The sequence below is a fragment of the Lithobates pipiens genome, unplaced genomic scaffold, assembly GCF_037356315.1.
Source record: "Lithobates pipiens isolate NorthernLeopardFrog02 unplaced genomic scaffold, aLitPip1_a1.2 Scaffold_8, whole genome shotgun sequence".
In the NCBI taxonomy this organism is placed as follows: domain Eukaryota; kingdom Metazoa; phylum Chordata; class Amphibia; order Anura; family Ranidae; genus Lithobates; species Lithobates pipiens.
Genome location: NW_027507903.1, coordinates 15712597 through 15730406, shown reverse-complemented (window position 1 = coordinate 15730406; position 17810 = coordinate 15712597). Strand labels below are relative to the sequence as shown.

The 17810-nt window shown below is 43.1% G+C and overlaps 1 protein-coding gene across 1 annotated transcript in view; it reads left to right on the top strand.

Moving 5' to 3' along the window:
* The window catches only part of LOC143963213 (retinaldehyde dehydrogenase 3-like), an 88946-nt gene that overhangs the window by 54679 nt on the left and 16457 nt on the right, over positions 1-17810 (top strand). The window contains exons 6-9 of the mRNA XM_077472775.1: positions 730-858; positions 5768-5881; positions 9819-9921; positions 13672-13856. Of these exons, the coding sequence (XP_077328901.1) occupies positions 730-858; positions 5768-5881; positions 9819-9921; positions 13672-13856 (531 nt within the window). The remainder of the gene's footprint in view (positions 1-729; positions 859-5767; positions 5882-9818; positions 9922-13671; positions 13857-17810) is intronic.

Genomic DNA, 17810 nt, shown 5'->3' with positions numbered 1-17810 from the left:
CGTTCTGAAAGATCGAATTTTTCGACAACTTTGTCCGACCGTGTGTTTGAAACAGTTTCGGACAAGATCCGACGGACAAAATCCAACGGATTTGGTTGGCAGAATGTCCGACCGTGTGTACGGGGGCTAATACAATAGACTAAAAATGCACTGATTACTGTATAAATGACACTGGCAGCAAAGGGGTTAACCACTAGGGGGCAGTGTAGGGGTTAAGTGTGTGTGTGTTTTTTTAACTGTAGGGGGGCGTGGCTTGGCGTCTGACATCACTAATCGTCTTTCCCTATAACAGAGAACAGATGATCAGTGACAGCCTTAGTAGGAAGCACAAGGAGAGGTTTGTTTACACTTACCTCTCCTTGTTCTTCAGCTCTGTGACCCGATCCCGGGACACCAGCGGCGATCGGGTCCGCGGCCGCGGTCACGGAGCTCAGGACCGGGTCGCGAGTGTGCAGCCAAACGTGACCCCGGAGGGGGGATTCCAAAAAGCGTAAGTTCCATTTTTAAGTGGAACTCTGCTTTAAGTTAGCCAAAAAATAAGTTATCATTCAAACTACAAACTTTTTTCTTTTTCCGATATTCAGCTTCACAATGAATTTGTTTTTGCCATTTGCTTGCCAATTTGTTGAATGTATTTGCCTAAAAGCAGCGTCCATGTCTGGTTTACTTTACTGCATCACTTCCATTGTGTTTTATGATCATTGATGTGTCTTTGCTTTGTGTTTTTAGTGGAACTTTCCTTTGCTGATGCTGATCTGGAAGATGGCTCCAGCTTTGTGCTGCGGAAATACACTGGTGATAAAACCCGCAGAACAGACCCCTCTCACATCTCTCTACATGGGATCGCTAATAAAAGAGGTGGGACTGATAATTACTATCTATCTATCTATCTATCTATCTATCTATCTATCTATCTATCTATCTATCTATCTATCTATCTATCATCTATCATCTATCTATCCATAACAAATGTTTTGATACTCGCGGTAAAAACAATTTCTTGGAGTTTCATTAACCTCCCTGGCGGTCTGATTATGTCTGATTTTTGAATGTCAAAGCGGTACAATTGTTTTGCAATTTCCGACGGGAAAATGTGCGATCGGATTGTCGGAAAATCCGATCGTGTGTGAGCTCCATCGGGACTTTTTCCGTCTGAGTTTCCGACACAAAGTTTGAGAGCCGGATCTAAAATTTTCCGACAACAAAATCCGATCGTTTAAATTCCGATCATGTGTAGACAATTCCGAAGGACAAAGTGCCACGCATGCTCAGAAGAAATTACGAGACTAAAGCTATTGGCTACTGGCCCGTTTGTAGTCCCGTCGTACGCGTTCTACGTCACCGTGTTCTGAACGATCGGACTTTCCGACAACTTTGTGCGACCGTGTGTATGCAAGACAAGTTTGGGCCAAAATCCGTCGGAAAAAATCCGACGGATTTTGACGTCGGAATGTCTGACCGTGTGTACAGGGCATAAGGAATAACTCACTTAAATTGGAGGGCCACCCTAAAATAAAAGATGGCATTAAAATTCTTAAATATTTTTTTTTTTTAAATATAAAAAAAAATATTATATTACATTATATTATTACATTATATTATTATATATTATTATTATATACATTATATATTATATATTACATTATATACATTACATTATAATTATATTACATATTATTCAGTAGTGTAGTCAAATCAAAAACACTTAAAAATATAAAAAAATATATTATATTATTACATTATATTATTACATTATATATTAATATTATTATTACATTATATATTATATTATATATTACATTATATACATTACATTATAATTATATTACATATTATTCAATAGTGTAATCAAATCAAAAACACTTAAAAATATAAAAAAATATTATATTACATTATATTATTACATTATATATTAATATTATTATTACATTATATATTATGTTATATATTACATTATATACATTACATTATAATTATATTACATATTATTCAATAGTGTAATCAAATCAAAAACACTTAAAATGTGTCCAAACAAGGGTGCAAAATTACTAGTCACTGTAATACTAGACACTGCGTATTGGTTTAGTAAACATCGATGTAGCACCTGAAGGGGTTTACAGGTACGTGATGGACCACCCAAGGGTTAATATTGCAGACCACCACAGACCCCCCAGTACCGTGAGACACCTCAATGAACACGAAATACAAGAAGTGAGTTCAAAAGATGTCTGCTTTATTGGGCATGTATACAGCTTATATTTGGTGTTTGATGTTTAGGCAGGGTTGCTATCAAATTTAGTGGCCAGGCGATAGTTTCTTTGGCCAATTCTTAGAAGATCACACAGCATGGGTGCAGCCTGGAGATGGACAGAGTATAGAATGCTTATATAGTCCACAACAGGTGTATGCGGCCAATCACTACCACGCCCACCTGCTCGCACTTACAGCTGAGATGGATTTGAGTTGGGGAGAGCTGCCAGTAAAGCCGCTCGGTGCGGTATACAGACGCCGCACACAATCGGCGTACGGACCGGCGTGCCATCTGTCGCGACGTAATGACGGCAAGCGGGTGCGACCTGCGCTTCAGGCCGGTGTTCTGCCGAGAACTGTCCCCCCATCGAATAGTGTCCGCCTCGTACTGCGCAGGTGCAGCGCTTGCCCAGTACGGAGGACAAGGAGACGCCGAAAGTCTCTGAAGATGAGCGGCGCCTGCGCACTTAATAGTGCCTTCTGCCCTGAGTCCAGATTCAAGCCCCACCATGCAAGTGGACATACGGTAGCACTTAGTAACAGGACCCCTCGCCACACTTCGGGCAAGGCCTCGCTTCGCTCTACAATTTTTTAATCTGACTCCATGTCCACTTGGGGCTTGAACCTGGAGTGCCTCAGTGCGCAGGCGCCGTTCATCTTCGGAGACTTTCGGTGTCTTAAGCGCAGTACAGGGCGGACACTATCCGACGGGGGACAGTATTCGACAAGACACCGGTCCCCGGGCACGTGGAGCAGGCACAGGGAGGTGTGGCTGTGTCCCTCGTCATCCACCCCCCGATGTGCACAGGGGCCAAGATTGGCAGAGGACAGAGCGTGGACCGACAGGGTTGCTAAGCAACACCGTAAAGCCACGATGCATACCAATGCCAAAAACAGAGAGGCCCATGGGATGGAAACATTTGCCACGAGGTGAAAAGCAGCAAGTGGCCTGGGCATGCTGGGTGGACGATCACTGGGGAATGGAGGTAGAGCGTGCACGTCCATGACGATCGTGAAGGACAGGGCAGGGCTGGAGTCCACAAAACTCTGGAAAAAGAAAAAAATGCAATAAAAAAAAAAAACATGCAAAATATATATATGCAAAATAGCACAAGGAGATCAAAATGCAAATCTGTACAGTGATTACTAGACAAGGCAGAGAGAGAGGAAAAACTCATCATAGAGAATACTGATTATAATGGTACATTATTACAAAAGAAAATAAAATAAATGCGTATATGGCAAATCCCTATATTGAGAAAGGGAGAGTTGGAAAAAGAAGAATTATTTTTCCCAACCACCCAAAAACAATTTGCCATTATGTACAGGTATAACTTGTTGCCCCCATGGGATATAACATGACGCCCCCATGGGATATAACATGGCGCCCCCATGGGATATAACATGGCGCCCCCATGGGATATAACATGGCGCCCCCATGGGATATAACATGGTGCCCCCATGGGATATAACATGGCGCCCCCACATGGGATATAGCATGGCGCCGCCATGGGATATAACATGGTACCCCCATGGGAGATAAGGATTCTTCGATTTCATGCTCAAAATGTGGCGATATGCTCTTTTCCAAAACTCTTGAATGGTTTTACCCACATAGAAAGAGCGGCACTCAAAGGTCAGGAGATATACCACGTCGATCGTTTTACAGTTTGCATAGTGTCTGTGCCTAAAAACTGCACCAATAGGTAAACAAATTGTCTTGGCGGTGCACATATATTGGCCATAATTGCACCCACCCACAACAAAAGGTGCCAGGATACTCACAAGGGTCTTTACTGGTACTGCCCTTGAATTCACTGTGTACCAATTGATCACCGACCGATTTTGCAGGTTTGTAAGTGATGGCTGGTTTATCTGGCACAAAAGGGCTGAGGGTGGAGTCCATGCTCAGCAAATTACCAGTATTTTGCCATGATCCTCCTGACCTGTGAGTGCTGACTACAAAATCGGGTTATTAACTGCTTGGTGACGTCGTTCTTGCATTTTTTGGGGGCATAGAGAAGAGAATGATAATCACAAAAGGGGTATTGGCGCTGCTAGAAAACTGCATAAAGGTCACCTACTCAGGACAACTAATGAATAGGTAAACAGTGAGAAATGGGTGTGTAAAACAAAAATCCCTATGTGATACAATGAATCATATAGAAAGCCAATACAAAGCAAATGATACTAAAAGATCCTATTCTGATGGCCACGCCTCAGACGACATCCTTTTTTTTTTTTATTAAATAACATTTCTAATCATATGAAGTTAATAACAAGAGCCCCCTTTAAATCAGATTCCACAGAGTTCCCCTTTTACATCTAAACTTGCAGAGTTCCTTTTCACTGTAAGGGGGGACTCTGCAGACTCTGATGTAAGGGAGAACTCTGGGGACTCCAACATAAGGGATGCTCTGATGTACAGAGAGGACTCTGATGTAAAGGGGGAACACTGTGGCCTCTGGTGTAAAGGGGGACTCTGATGTAAGGGGTGCTCTGAGAACCCTAATTTACATTAGTGTACTCACTCAGAGGCAGGAGAGAGAAGGGGGAGACTTCAGTCACAGATAGAGATGGATGGTGAGCTCACTCACCCCTTGGCAGTCAGCACCTCTCATCCAGATGTATCTGAGGCTGCTGGACTTCAAATTAGCGGCCCCAACTTTCCTTTTCTAAGGAGTGTGGGCAGACACAGAGGGGTAGGGGTGGGAGGAAGAGGTGCAGATCGAGCCCTCTCTCCTCTCCTGTCTGTGTGTGTGTTTGGGGGGAGGGCTTTGGGCAGCATGAAAAAGAGTGCAACAGACACTCTCAGCTTAGACAACTGCAGCCAGCAACCCTGCTGGGAAGCCATAGTCCAGTCTGAATAATGTGCCCGGGTTTCAGGCAGTCTGAAACCCGGACGCGTGATTCCAAACCCGAACTGTCTGGGTGAATCCCGGACAGGTGGCAACCCTACTCCCCGCCAGTAAGGGACTTAGTGGGAGGAGGCCGCAAAGGACAAAATAGAGAGCTAACCTCTTGACGCCCACAGAACGCAAATATACAGCTTCTCGGCGGGTGAGCCTTGGTGCCGAGCAGTCGTATATATTTGAGTACTGCATTACAATAACAGCTGTGCTGAGAGCGCACACCCTGCGCGCTCCCAGCGGCTAATGGAAAATTCCCAATCGCTGCTTGCAATCTGGAGCTTTCCGATCATGTGACGGCCGTGACAGCCAATTATAGTGATCACATCATCGTAAAACCCTGCCCCGCCTTCTGCCATCTGAAACCACTTAAAGGGCCAGGAGGTTGAAGGTAGAAGAGTTGAGGGGGACTGAGTGAGAGGGTGGTAATGTTTGGCAGTATGGGTGCATGGATTGTATTTTTTGGAGGGGCAGATTTATACTGGGTGAAGCCTTGCTGGGACTTTGCCTTATGCCACAGACGTTCAAGTGTGCGGCTACCACTTCTGGGATCTCCGGTGTCTTCTGTTTGCCAATATTTATAGCTCTTTGTCTTTCTGTTCTTGCAGGCCGGGTTCCCTCCAGGAGTTGTTAATATAGTGCCAGGATATGGACCAACCGCTGGAGCTGCCATCTCCCACCACCCCAACATAGACAAAGTCGCTTTCACTGGTTCCACAGAGGTTAGTAAAATAAACACTAGAAATAAATGAGCGTGGCAAACATACAAGAGGGGCCATTTAAAGTGATCATAGTTACATAGTAGGTGAGGTCGAAAAAGCACACAAGTCCATCAAGTCCAACCTATGTGTGTGATTATATAAAATCTAATATATATCAAAGTCTACATTTTTAGTATCCATTATATCAGCTGGCCTGATTGCTTACCTGGTCTGCCGCTTGTTCTTCTTTAATCACTTCAATACCAGGCACTTACACCCAGGGGCAGACTGACCATTCGGGTACTCGGGCACTGGCCAAGGGCCCCATGCCACTAAGGGGCCCCATCAGGGTTGCCAGCCTCAATAAAACCAGGGACAGTATGTAAAAATCTGTGTTTTTAAAAAAATCCCAAGATTATAGCTGCTCCGTCCCTCCAGTACCTTTTCGGGGTGTGAATGTGTATTCTTTGTGTGTATACTGTATGTGTGTGTATGTATACTGTGTGTCCCCATAATCTATTGCCCTGGGGGGCCCCATCATCTCCTATTGCCTGGAGGGCCCCCATAATCTCCTATTGCCCAGGAGCCCCATAATCTTCTCCTATTGCTCGGGGACCCCATAGTCTCCTATTGCCCGGGGGCCCCCATGAGTTGTCAGTCCGCCCCTGCTTACACCCCCTTCCTGCCCAGGCCATTTTTCAAGTGCTGTCACAGTTTGAATGACAATTGCGCGGTCATGCAAATAATCATGTGATATTTTTATAATTTTCTTCACACAAATAGAGCTTTCTTTTGGTGGTATTTAATCACTACTGTTTGTTTTTTTTTCCAAAAAAATAAGACCAACAATTTAGAAAAAATTAAAAAAGTTTTTCTTCTGTCAGTACATTTTGTAAATAAGTAAATTTTCTCCTTCACTGATGGTCGCTGATGAGGCAGCACTGATAGGCTGCGCTGATGGCACTGATGAGGTGGCATTTATGGGCACTGATGATGCTGCACTTATGGGCACTGATTAGGTGGCACTGATGAGGAGGCAGAAATATGCTGCACTTTGTGGCACTGATGAGCACTGGTGGTCACTGGGCACAGTTAGGTGGCACTGGTGGGCACAGATATGTGGCACTGGTGGGCACAGATAGGCAGCACTGGTAGGCACGGATAGGCATTGATAGGTGGCATTGATGGGAAGTAGTGATGAGCATTGATGGGCAGCAGTGATGGGCATTGATTGCTGGCACTTGTGGGCACAGATTGGTGCCAATTGTGGGCACTGGTTTGGTACTTATTGCTGGCAGTGGCATTGCTGGCACTTTTAATCAGGGCACTGATGATCAGTGCCCTGATTACATTCCTAGATGTCCTCTGTGAGGAGATGCAGCTGACCAGCTTTCCTCTCGTCACACTTTGTCAGTGTGAGGCGAGGAGCGCCGATTACCGGCATCTCTGTGTTTACATGTAACTGGGTGCGATTGGACACAACCGATCACATGGTTAAAGAGCTGCGGCCATGGCTCTTTACACAGATCAGGGTCGCGCCGCGTCCTAGCAACACGGCATGGCTGCCGCGCTGTGACACCCCCCCCCCCTATCCCGGGTCGCACAAGGGCGGTTGCTCTGGCAGGCCATCATATGACGGTGTCCCAGAACAAGGCAGGCTAGTGATAGAGAGGAACTGCAGTTTGTATGCTCACATTATCTGTAATAAAAACATCTTTTTCATTCTGAAGCTTTCCTCCAACCACTTTGCATATTATTTTATATATACTGAGATTCTGTACTAGAGGTCAACCGATATATCGGCTGATATTTGGCGTTTTTTAATTAATCGGCATCGGCCGATTGTGCTGTTAAAAAAGGCTGATGATATATTCAGCGCGACTTGCAAATGACTTCAGTAATAGAAGTCAGTGCAAGTTGCCTGGAGACTTGAGTGAAGTGACTTGTCTCCTCTCTGGGCAGTCTGCCAAGAAAAGATCAAAAAGATACAATGTTTACACTTCTGAATGAATGAACTCAACTCAGCGTGTAGAGTTCTCAGTTTAACCATTTAAAGACTAAATCTTTTTTGACACTTGATGCTTACAAATAAAAATCCTGTATTTTGTGCTAGAAATTCACTTAGAACCCCCAAAACTTATATATATATTTTTAGCAGAGATCCCAGGGAATAAAATAGCGGTTGTTGCAATATTTTATGTCACACGGTATTTGCGCAGCGGCCTTTCAAACTCAATTTTTTTGGGGAAAAAATACACAGATTAAAAAAAAAAAAAAAACAGTAAAGTTAGCCCATTTTTTTTCATCCAAAAGTTTTGATTACCTGTTTTTGTGTAATATATATAAAATATATATATATATATATATATATATATATAAAAATTATATATTTCATTCTAAATTATACATACAAGTGAACTGTTTGGATGTTTGTTTTGTTAAATAAATGTAAGAAATTTTCTGTATCACTTAAGGCTGCTTTCACACTGGAGCGAGCAGGCGTTGACGGTAAAATGCTGCCAGTTTTAGCGGCGCTTTACCGTCATTTTAGCGGTGCTATTCGGCTGCTAGCGGGGGAACTTATAATCCAGCTAGCGGCCCAGCAAGGGGTTAAATGTGCCCGTGAAGCGCCGCTGCCAAATCGCATTGCAGGTGCTTCGGCAGCGGTGCCCATTCATTTCAATGGGCAGGAGTGGTGGAGGAGCGGTATACACCACTCCAAAGATGCTGCTTGCAGGACTTTTTTTTAATGTCCTGCCAGCGCATCTCCTCAGTGTGAAAGCACTCGGGGCTTCCACAAAGACTGCAGGGGAGCCGTTTTGCAGGCACTTTACAGGCGCTATTTTAAAGCGCCTGAAAAACGCCCCAGTGGGAAAGGTGTCTAACTGTTAGATTTTATGAGATGAAGGGGAAAAAAGAAATAAATAATCGGCATCATATATCGGCCATCGGCCGTGGCGATTTCTAAATATCGGTATCGGCATCGGCCAGAGAAAAACCCATATCGGTCGACCTCTATTTTGTACTTGCCAAATCCATAGCTCCCAACTGTCCCTGATTTTGAGGGAATGTCCCTGATTTGGAGCAATGTCCCTCTGTCCCTCTTTCCTCCTCATTTGTCCCTCATTTTGGTCTGATATATATATTTGTATATAAAATTAACTTTTTATCTTTGAAAAGTGATTCTCAGTGATAAAACTTTCATCTAATTTTTGAATTGCTGCATATGTCAATTTTAAAAGCCAATATAAAGGAATAGTAGTGGTATGGCAGGGTGTGGGCAGAAGGAAAGAATTTGTTTCCAGAAGTCTGTGCCCAGTTTGAAAAGTGGTGGTGATGAGCTCTACTATGGGCTGCTACCTCGGTGTTTGTCCTTACTGTGTGAGGTAGAAGAAAGGAGGATAAAGAGTGCCTGGTGATCCAGCGTTGGCCCTCTTTTCGTTTGAATGGCCCTCATTCAAAACGAAAAGAGGGCCAACACTGGGCTGAAGGGCTGTGTGTCTGCAGGGGACAGCGCCGGAGATGAAATCCACATGCCAAAGGCACCCTACAACAGGACCATTCCACTACTATTTTTGCTAGCAGCCCTGATGAAGGGGGAGTCTCTAGTCCCCCAAAATGCTTTGGGATCTTTTTATTGCTGAAACTACAAATAAAAAACAATTTAATTACTTCTTTGATCCCCGGGCGCTCCTTTATCCTCATTTCTTCTACATGTACACAGGGGTCAGTGAGCCAGAGTGTATTAAGGACAGAAAGGTTGGGTTTTATTGCATTTACAAAATGAGGTCCATGGCAAGCCTTGGATTGGTCTCATGACGGCTCTACCTTCATAGGGTATAGTCCAATCTAAGGGACTCTGCCATCATATACAATAGGAATACCTATTGTAATTATCTATAGATGACGCAGGTGTTGCCGTTCTGTTGAAGTTGATATGTAATCTATCTGCACACAGGTTGGCAAACTGATTAAAGAAGCCGCTTCTGCCAGCAATTTGAAGCGCGTCACCCTGGAGCTCGGTGGCAAAAATCCATGTATTGTGTTTAAAGACGCCGACAGTGAGTTGCATCCGATACATTTTTATTTTTTTAAACAATCAAAATTGTATTAAAGTATTTAAACATTTGTTACATTACTAACATTAGAACAGAAACGACTTCCTGCACACTGTGTGAGATTCATGTGCCAATGTTATGTGACCAGCGCTGCAAGGCAGAAGTGCCAACCACTAAGCCACTGTGCTGCCCAATGTGGTCCTATTCAACAAGTAAAATGTATAACAACAAGTACTGTATTTTTCCGTGTCTAATGCTGCATACACTCGATCGGAATTCTCGTCGGAAAAAAGCTCTGATGGTTTTTCCCGTCGGAATTTCCAACAGAATTCCGCTCAAACTGTCTTGCCTACACACCGTCACACCAAATTCCGTCCACCAAGAACGCGGCGACGTACGACGGGACTGGAAAAAGGAAGTTCATTACCCAGTAGCCAATAGCTTCCGTCTCGTAGTTGAGCATGCGTGAGTTTTTGCGCATCGGAATTGCATATGGGAATTTCCGATAGAAAGTTTTTCCGCCAGGAAAATTGAGAACATGCTATCAAATTTTTGCTGGCGGGAATTCGGACAGCTAAATTCCGATGGAGCATACACACGGTCGCATTTTCTGATGAAAAGCTCTCATCTGTCTTTTGCTGGCCAAAAATTCCGATCTCGTGTATGCGGCATAAGAAGCTACTTTTGTCTAAAATCATTCGACTAAAAATTGAGGGTCATCTTATTAATGGAAGTAAGCCGAGGAGAGAACCGCGCGGTTGCGAAACTCCCCGTGCCTTGTCTCTGCAAACAGGCTTCCTCCAATCACTGGCCTCCAATAGCTAGCCTCCAATCACTGGCCTCCAATCACGAGCAAAACGGACGATAGCTTGTCTCTGCAAACAGGCTTCCTCCAATCATGAGCCTTATGTAACTGGCATCCAAACTGATTGGAACACATCCCGTTGGAGGTGGAGAGGCACCTGGTATTATTGTGAAAATTCATGAGAAGGGATGGATGAATGAAGACATTATGGCCATTTGTATACAAATGTGTGAAACAATCAGCGCCACAATAATAATTAATCAAGTGCAAAATTGCAGCCGCTATACACTTTAAGTGAAATCACTACAATTTAAAATAATAAAAAAAAATAAAAAAAAAATATATATATATATATATATATATATATATATATATATATATAATGTGTGTGTGTGTGTATATGTGTATATATATATATATATATATATATATATATATATATATATATATATATATATATAATTTTTTTTTTTAAGTGTAGTAATTTCACTTAAAGTATATAGCGGCTAATATATATATATATATATATATATATATATATATATATATATATATATATACTGTGTGTGTATATATACATATATAATGTGTACCAAAAGACACACACACATACACACAGTGCAGCGCTACTACAGTGATAATTCAATGCTATATCAAGTGCTATGTATACATGCAATAAAATTAAAAATCATCAATAATGTCATAGTAAACGTCCCATAAATCAATATCAATCTTGATAGTAGTGCTCCAGTGTTATTATCATATCACCGTGCTTCTCAATAATTCTTATTGCTTGTACACACCACCACCACCAGCTTTTTAACCACTTCACCCCCGGACCATTTGGCTGCCCAAAGGCCAGAGCACTCTTTGCGATTCGGCACTGCGTCGCTTTAACTGACAATTGCGCAGACGTGCGACGTTGTACCCAAACAAAATTGATGTCTTCCCCCCCCCCCCCCCCCACAAATAGAGCTTTCTTTTGGTGGTATTTGATCACCTCTGCGTTTTTTATTTTTTGCGCTACAAACAAAAAAAACAGAGACAATTTTGAAAAAAAAAAACATTATTTTTTTCTTTTTTGCTATAATAAATATCCCCAAAATATCCCCCAAAAATATATAAAAAAAAACATATTTCTCCCTCGGTTTAAGCTGATACGTATTCTACATATTTTTGGTAAAAAAAAAATCGCAATAACCGTTTATTGATTGGTTTGCGCAAAAGTTTTCACATCTACAAAATAGGGGATAGTTTTATGGCATTTTTTTTTTTTTTTTTTCATTCATAATGGTGGCAATCAGTAATTTTTATCGTGACTGCAACATTATGGCAGACACATCGGACACTTTTGGCGCTATTTTGGGACCATTCACATTTATACAGCGATCAGTGCTATAAAAATGCACTTGTTACTGTGTAAATGACACTGGCAGGGAAGGGGTTAACCACTAGGGGGCGATGAAGGAGAAGGGATCTCACCGCTCCAGGAGCACACATGCAGGCTGTAAACTGTCTCTTCGGATGGGAAGCCACATGTGCTGGCTATTACCACTAGCAACAGATGAAAAACAAGCTCTGGACTGCCGCACTCTTCAGAAGACCACTTTCTTTTATTGGAAAATCACATCCCAGCTCAACAAACACAGCGAACAAGGGAAAATTGCTGACGTTTCGCACTAGCTGTAGTGCTTATTCATAGCCACTACAGCTAGTGCGAAACATCAGCAATTTTTCATTTTTCGCTGTGCTTGTTGAGCTGTGATGTGATTTTCCAATAAAAGAAAGTGGTCTTCTGAAGAGTGCTGCAGTCCAGAGCTTGTTTTTCGTCTGTCACCTACGTCAATGTCTGTCACCACGTCAATGACGGGGTTAAGTGTGACCTAGGGAGTGATTCTAACTGTAGGGGATGGGCTACAGCACACATGACCGCAATCACTGCTCTCGAAGACAGGGAGTAGTGATCTCTGTCCTGTCACTAGGCAAAACAGGGAAATGCCTTGTTTACAGAAGCATCTCCCCGTTCTACCTCTCCGTGACTCGATCGCGGGCGCCCGGCGGACATCGATCGCGGGACCTTCGGTCACAATGACGGAGAACGCAGCGCCGCATCTTAAAGGGGGCCTGTACGCCCTTTTGCCCACCAGTGCCATTCTGCCGACGTATATCAGCGTGCGCTGGTCGGGAAGCGGTTAAAGTAGAACTAAAGGCAAACCTTTTTATTGGATGGAGTATGGGAGTGTTATGACCCCTGTCCAGGTTCATTTTATGGCCTCTGTGTCCTGTTGGGGAGATTTCCATTCCTGTCCCATAGCCAGAACAGGAAGTGAGAGGAAATCCCTCCCAAGTGAGGGAATCCCAGTGTGTCATCAGAGCTAGTGTCCCCAATGGAAGATTTCCCCCATTACTGTTCTGGAGACAGGGCCGGACTGGGACAGAAATTTGTCCCTGGACTTCATCCAGACCGGCCCACTTACATTTTAAGTGTCCCATCAGCAGCCCCCTTACATCAGAGTGTCCCACCAGCACCCCCTTACATCAGAGTGTCCCACCAGCACCCCCTTACATCAGAGTGTCCCACCAGCACCCCCTTACATCAGAGTGTCCCATCAACAGCACCCCCTTACATCAGAGTGGCCCACTGAGCCATCGGCCCACCGGGAAACTCCCTGTAGTCCAGATTGCCAGTACATGCCAGTCTGGAGACAACCTAAAATTTTCGGATTTTCTTTCACTTTTGGTAAAAATGGTTAACAGGACATATAGGGTGAATCTCTCTAATGGGGGCACGGAATGCAATAAAAAAAAAAAAACTGCCAGGTTTTCTAATGTTTCTCCACTCTATCCAAAACGAAAAAAAAAATAAAAAATTTTGCCTTTAGGTATACTTTAACTAATGGAAGAAGATGCTTTCCTAATGCTCCAATCCAATGTTCTCTGTCTTGCAGTGGAGCTGGCTGTGGAATGTGCCCATCAAGGAGTTTTCTTCAACCAAGGCCAGTGCTGCACGGCAGCCTCCAGGGTCTACGTGGAGGAATCCGTGTACCCAGAGTTCGTGAGACGCAGCGTGGACTATGCCAAGAGACGGATTCTCGGAGATCCATTTGATTTCAAAACAGAACATGGTCCTCAGGTACGGCCAGAGCCACATATAGAAATATATACAGTATCTCACAAAAGTAAGTACACCCTACACATTTCTGTAAATATTTTCTTCTATCTTTTCATGTGACAACACTGAAGATGACACTTGGCTACAATGTAAAGTAGTGAGTGTACAGTTTGTATAACAGTGTAAATTTGCTGTCCCCTCAAAATAACTCAACACACAGCCATTAATGTCTAAACGGCTGGCAACAAAAGTGAGTACACTCCTAAGTGAAAATGTCCAAATTGGGCCCAAATGTCAATATTTTGTGTGGCCACCATTATTTTCCAGCACTGCCTTAACCCTCTTGGGCATGGAGTTCACCAGAGCTTCACAGGTTACCACTGGAGTCCTCTTCCACTCCTCCATGACGACATCACGGGGCTGGTGGATGTTAGAGAGCTTGCGCTCCTCCACCTTCCTTTTGAGGATGCCCCACAGATGCTCAATAGGGTTTAGGTCTGGAGACATGCTTGGCCAGTCCATCACCTTTACCCTCAGCTTCTTTAGCAAGGCAGTGGTCATCTTGGAGGTTTGTTTTGGGTCGTTATCATGTTGGAATACTGCCCTGCGGCCCAGTCTCTGAAGGGAGGGGATCATGCTCTGCTTTAGTATGTCACAGTACATGTTGGCATTCATGGTTCCATCAATGAACTGTAGCTCCCCAGTGCCGGCAGCACTCATGCAGCCCCAGACCATGACACTCCCACCACCATGTTTGACTGTAGACAAAACACACTTGTCTTTGTACTCCTCACCTGGTTGCCACCACACATGCTTCACACCATCTGAGCCAAATACGTTTATCTTGGTCTCATCAGACCACAGGACATGGTTCCAGTAATCCATGTCCTTAGTCTGCTTGTCTTCAGCAAACTGTTTGTGGTCTTTCTTGTGCATCATCTTTAGAAGAGGCTTCCTTCTGGGATGACAGCCATGCAGACCAATTTGATGCAGTGTGCGGCATATGGTCTGAGCACTGACAGGCTGACCTCCCACCCCTTCAACCTCTGCAGCAACGCTGGCAGCACTCATACGTCTATTTCCCAAAGACAACCTCTAGATCTGACGCTAAGCACGTGACCTCCACTTCTTTGGTCAACCATGGTGAGGCCTGTTCTGAGTGGCACCTGTCCTGTTAAACCGCTGTATGATCTTGGCCACCGTGCTGCAGCTCAGTTTCAGGGTCTTGGCAATCTTCTTATAGCCTAGGCCATCTTTATGTAGAGCAACAATTCTTTTTTCAGATCCTCAGAGAGTTCTTTGCCATGAGGTGCCATGTTGAACTTTCACTGACTAGTATGAGAGAGTGAGAGCGATAACACCAAATTTAACACATCTGCTCCCCATTCACACCTGAGACCTTGTAACACTAACGAGTCACATGACACAGAGGAGGGAAAACAGCTAATTGGCCCAATTTGGACATTTTCACTTAGGGGTGTACTCACTTTTGTTGCCAGCGGTTTAGACATTAATGGCTGTGTGTTGAGTTATTTTGAGGGGACAGCAAATTTACACTGTTATACAAGCTGTACACTCACTACTTTACATTGTAGCAAAGTGTTATTTCTTCAGTGTTGTCACATGAAAAGATAGAAGAAAATATTTACAAAAATTTGAGGGGTGTACTCACTTTTTTGAGATACTGTATAATTGTAGTGTACCAATCCACCCCCTCCATCTTCTATCAGTAATCTGGTGGTCTTGGGATGTCCCACCTTTGAACCTGGGGCACAGAGATGGTGTTTTCAACAGTTGCAATTGTGACTCAGTGCCATGCTCCAGGGGGCCCATGCATTTGCATTGGTTCATATGATAAATAGCGCCGCTTTAGTTACTGTTTTATTTAAAAACTCACCTTATATTCCTTATGCTCGGGCGTTCCCATCTTGCTTGTGGGCAGGCGAAGCATAAACTTGCGGGATTCGGTGCAGCCGAATAAACCAGCCTGCCCATTCTCGCGCATGCGCAGTAAGCTCATTTAGCAGCGATTCCAGCCCTCGGCGCTGCCCGCTGACTCCTGGGAAATGAGGACGCACATCTCCCAGGAGCACTAGTGAACACAGGTGCAGAGGGAAATGATGTCATGGAGATGCAGAGAGGAAGGGGGCAGATTACAAGGGACCCCATTGCAACAGCCCTGAAAAAGTATGTAAAAAAAAAAATGCTGATGCTTTTTGCAGTTGATTAATGTAAAGTTAATTTTGTGTGTGGAGCTCCACTTTAAACTGAACGGGTTTTCTTACAAGGTGATCGTTTACAATCACTTTAATCTCATTTCTCTGTCTCAAAGGTGAAACATCTTTTTAGACCCCTGATATCTAGCCAAAGCCCCACAACAGGGGTCCTAAAAAAAAAAATTATATATATATATATATATATATATATATATATACATACATATATATATATATATATATATATATATATATATATATATATATATATATATATATATATATATATATATATATATAATAAATAAATAATAATAATAAAATTGTAAGCAAAAAAAAATGAAATGGTAAAAAAAAAAAAAAAAAAAAGAAAGAAAGAAAAAACACAATAAAAAATACTGACACCAGTGGCAGAACAACCAGGCCACACTTGCGTCTCTGGCGTTCTGCCATTGGGGGTCGGGGGGGCTTTTTTGTTTTTTTGCACCAGGGCCCTGAAGGTTCTAGTTACACCTCTGCTGGAACACCTTTCCTGCTGCTTCTTAAGCCTTCGTACACACGATCTGATTTTCCGTCGGGAATTGTGTGATGACAGGCTGTTGGCGGAAAATCCAACCGTTTGTACGCTCCATCGGACAGTTGTTGTCGGATTTTCCGCAGACTAATGTTGAATGGCAGGCTTTAAAATTTTCCGCGGACAAATGTCTTTTGTCGGATTTTCCGAGCGTGTGTACACAAGTCCATCGGACAAAAGTCCGAAGTACAAACGCGCATGCTCGGAAGCACGGACGAGCCGGAAGCGGTCGGTCTTGTAAACTAGCGTTCGTAATGGAGAATTAACATTCGTGACGCGGAAAATTATGAAATCTCCAAATGCAGCGCACAATTCTCTTCCTCTTTAATGGGATAATAATGAAGCTGCTTTGCTGGTGATACTGATGGAGTTATTGCAAACTGATTTTCAAAGGCTTTTTTTTTCTAGTGATATCAAGAATAATAATATTATTATGGGTTTTTTGTTTTTTCTGGGCAAGTTGTTGCAAAGGCAAACCATTATCCTGTTGTTTTTAAGATCAAAGATACAACTATGATGTATCTTTGATAACTTTAACTATAACTTTTGATAACTTGTTAACTTTACATTGTATTTTTTAAAATGTAACTGCCTACTCCCAAAGTGTCATTTGAAGTAAAACACACAGCCAAGTATTATTCTCCACAATATTTTTATTGTGCATTAAAAAAAGAAAACAAATAAAATTAGACATGCTATCTGCCAATAGAACTTAACCAAAAAATGCATTCTGTGCATCCAAAAATATAGAAAATATACCAAATCAAATCATTATTATTCAACCAAAAAATAAAATAAAAGCCCCATGCATGTGTCCGGCTTCTTAATATAGGAGGTCACCAATGCCAAGAGTTGGTGAAAGCAGGGGTCCGTCATCCGGAGATAATTCCGAAAATCATCCGGATTATTCTCCTGGAGCTCCCGCAGCAAAGGCATATGACATAATTGGTCACGATTAATAAAGCAACCAGTTTTTGGTCCAAGAAATCCTCCTCCTCCTATTCATGGACTGGAGTTGGGTCAAAGCAATAACTCCAAGGCCAATTGTAAATAGCACGTTATCTCTTCCGGTTCTGCAACATGGCTGGTTGACGAACGGCCGTTCAGAAACAAACTTAAATGAGCGAAATGAAAAGCGCCAAATGAAAAGCGCCAAATGAAAAGCACGAATCAACACTCACCGAA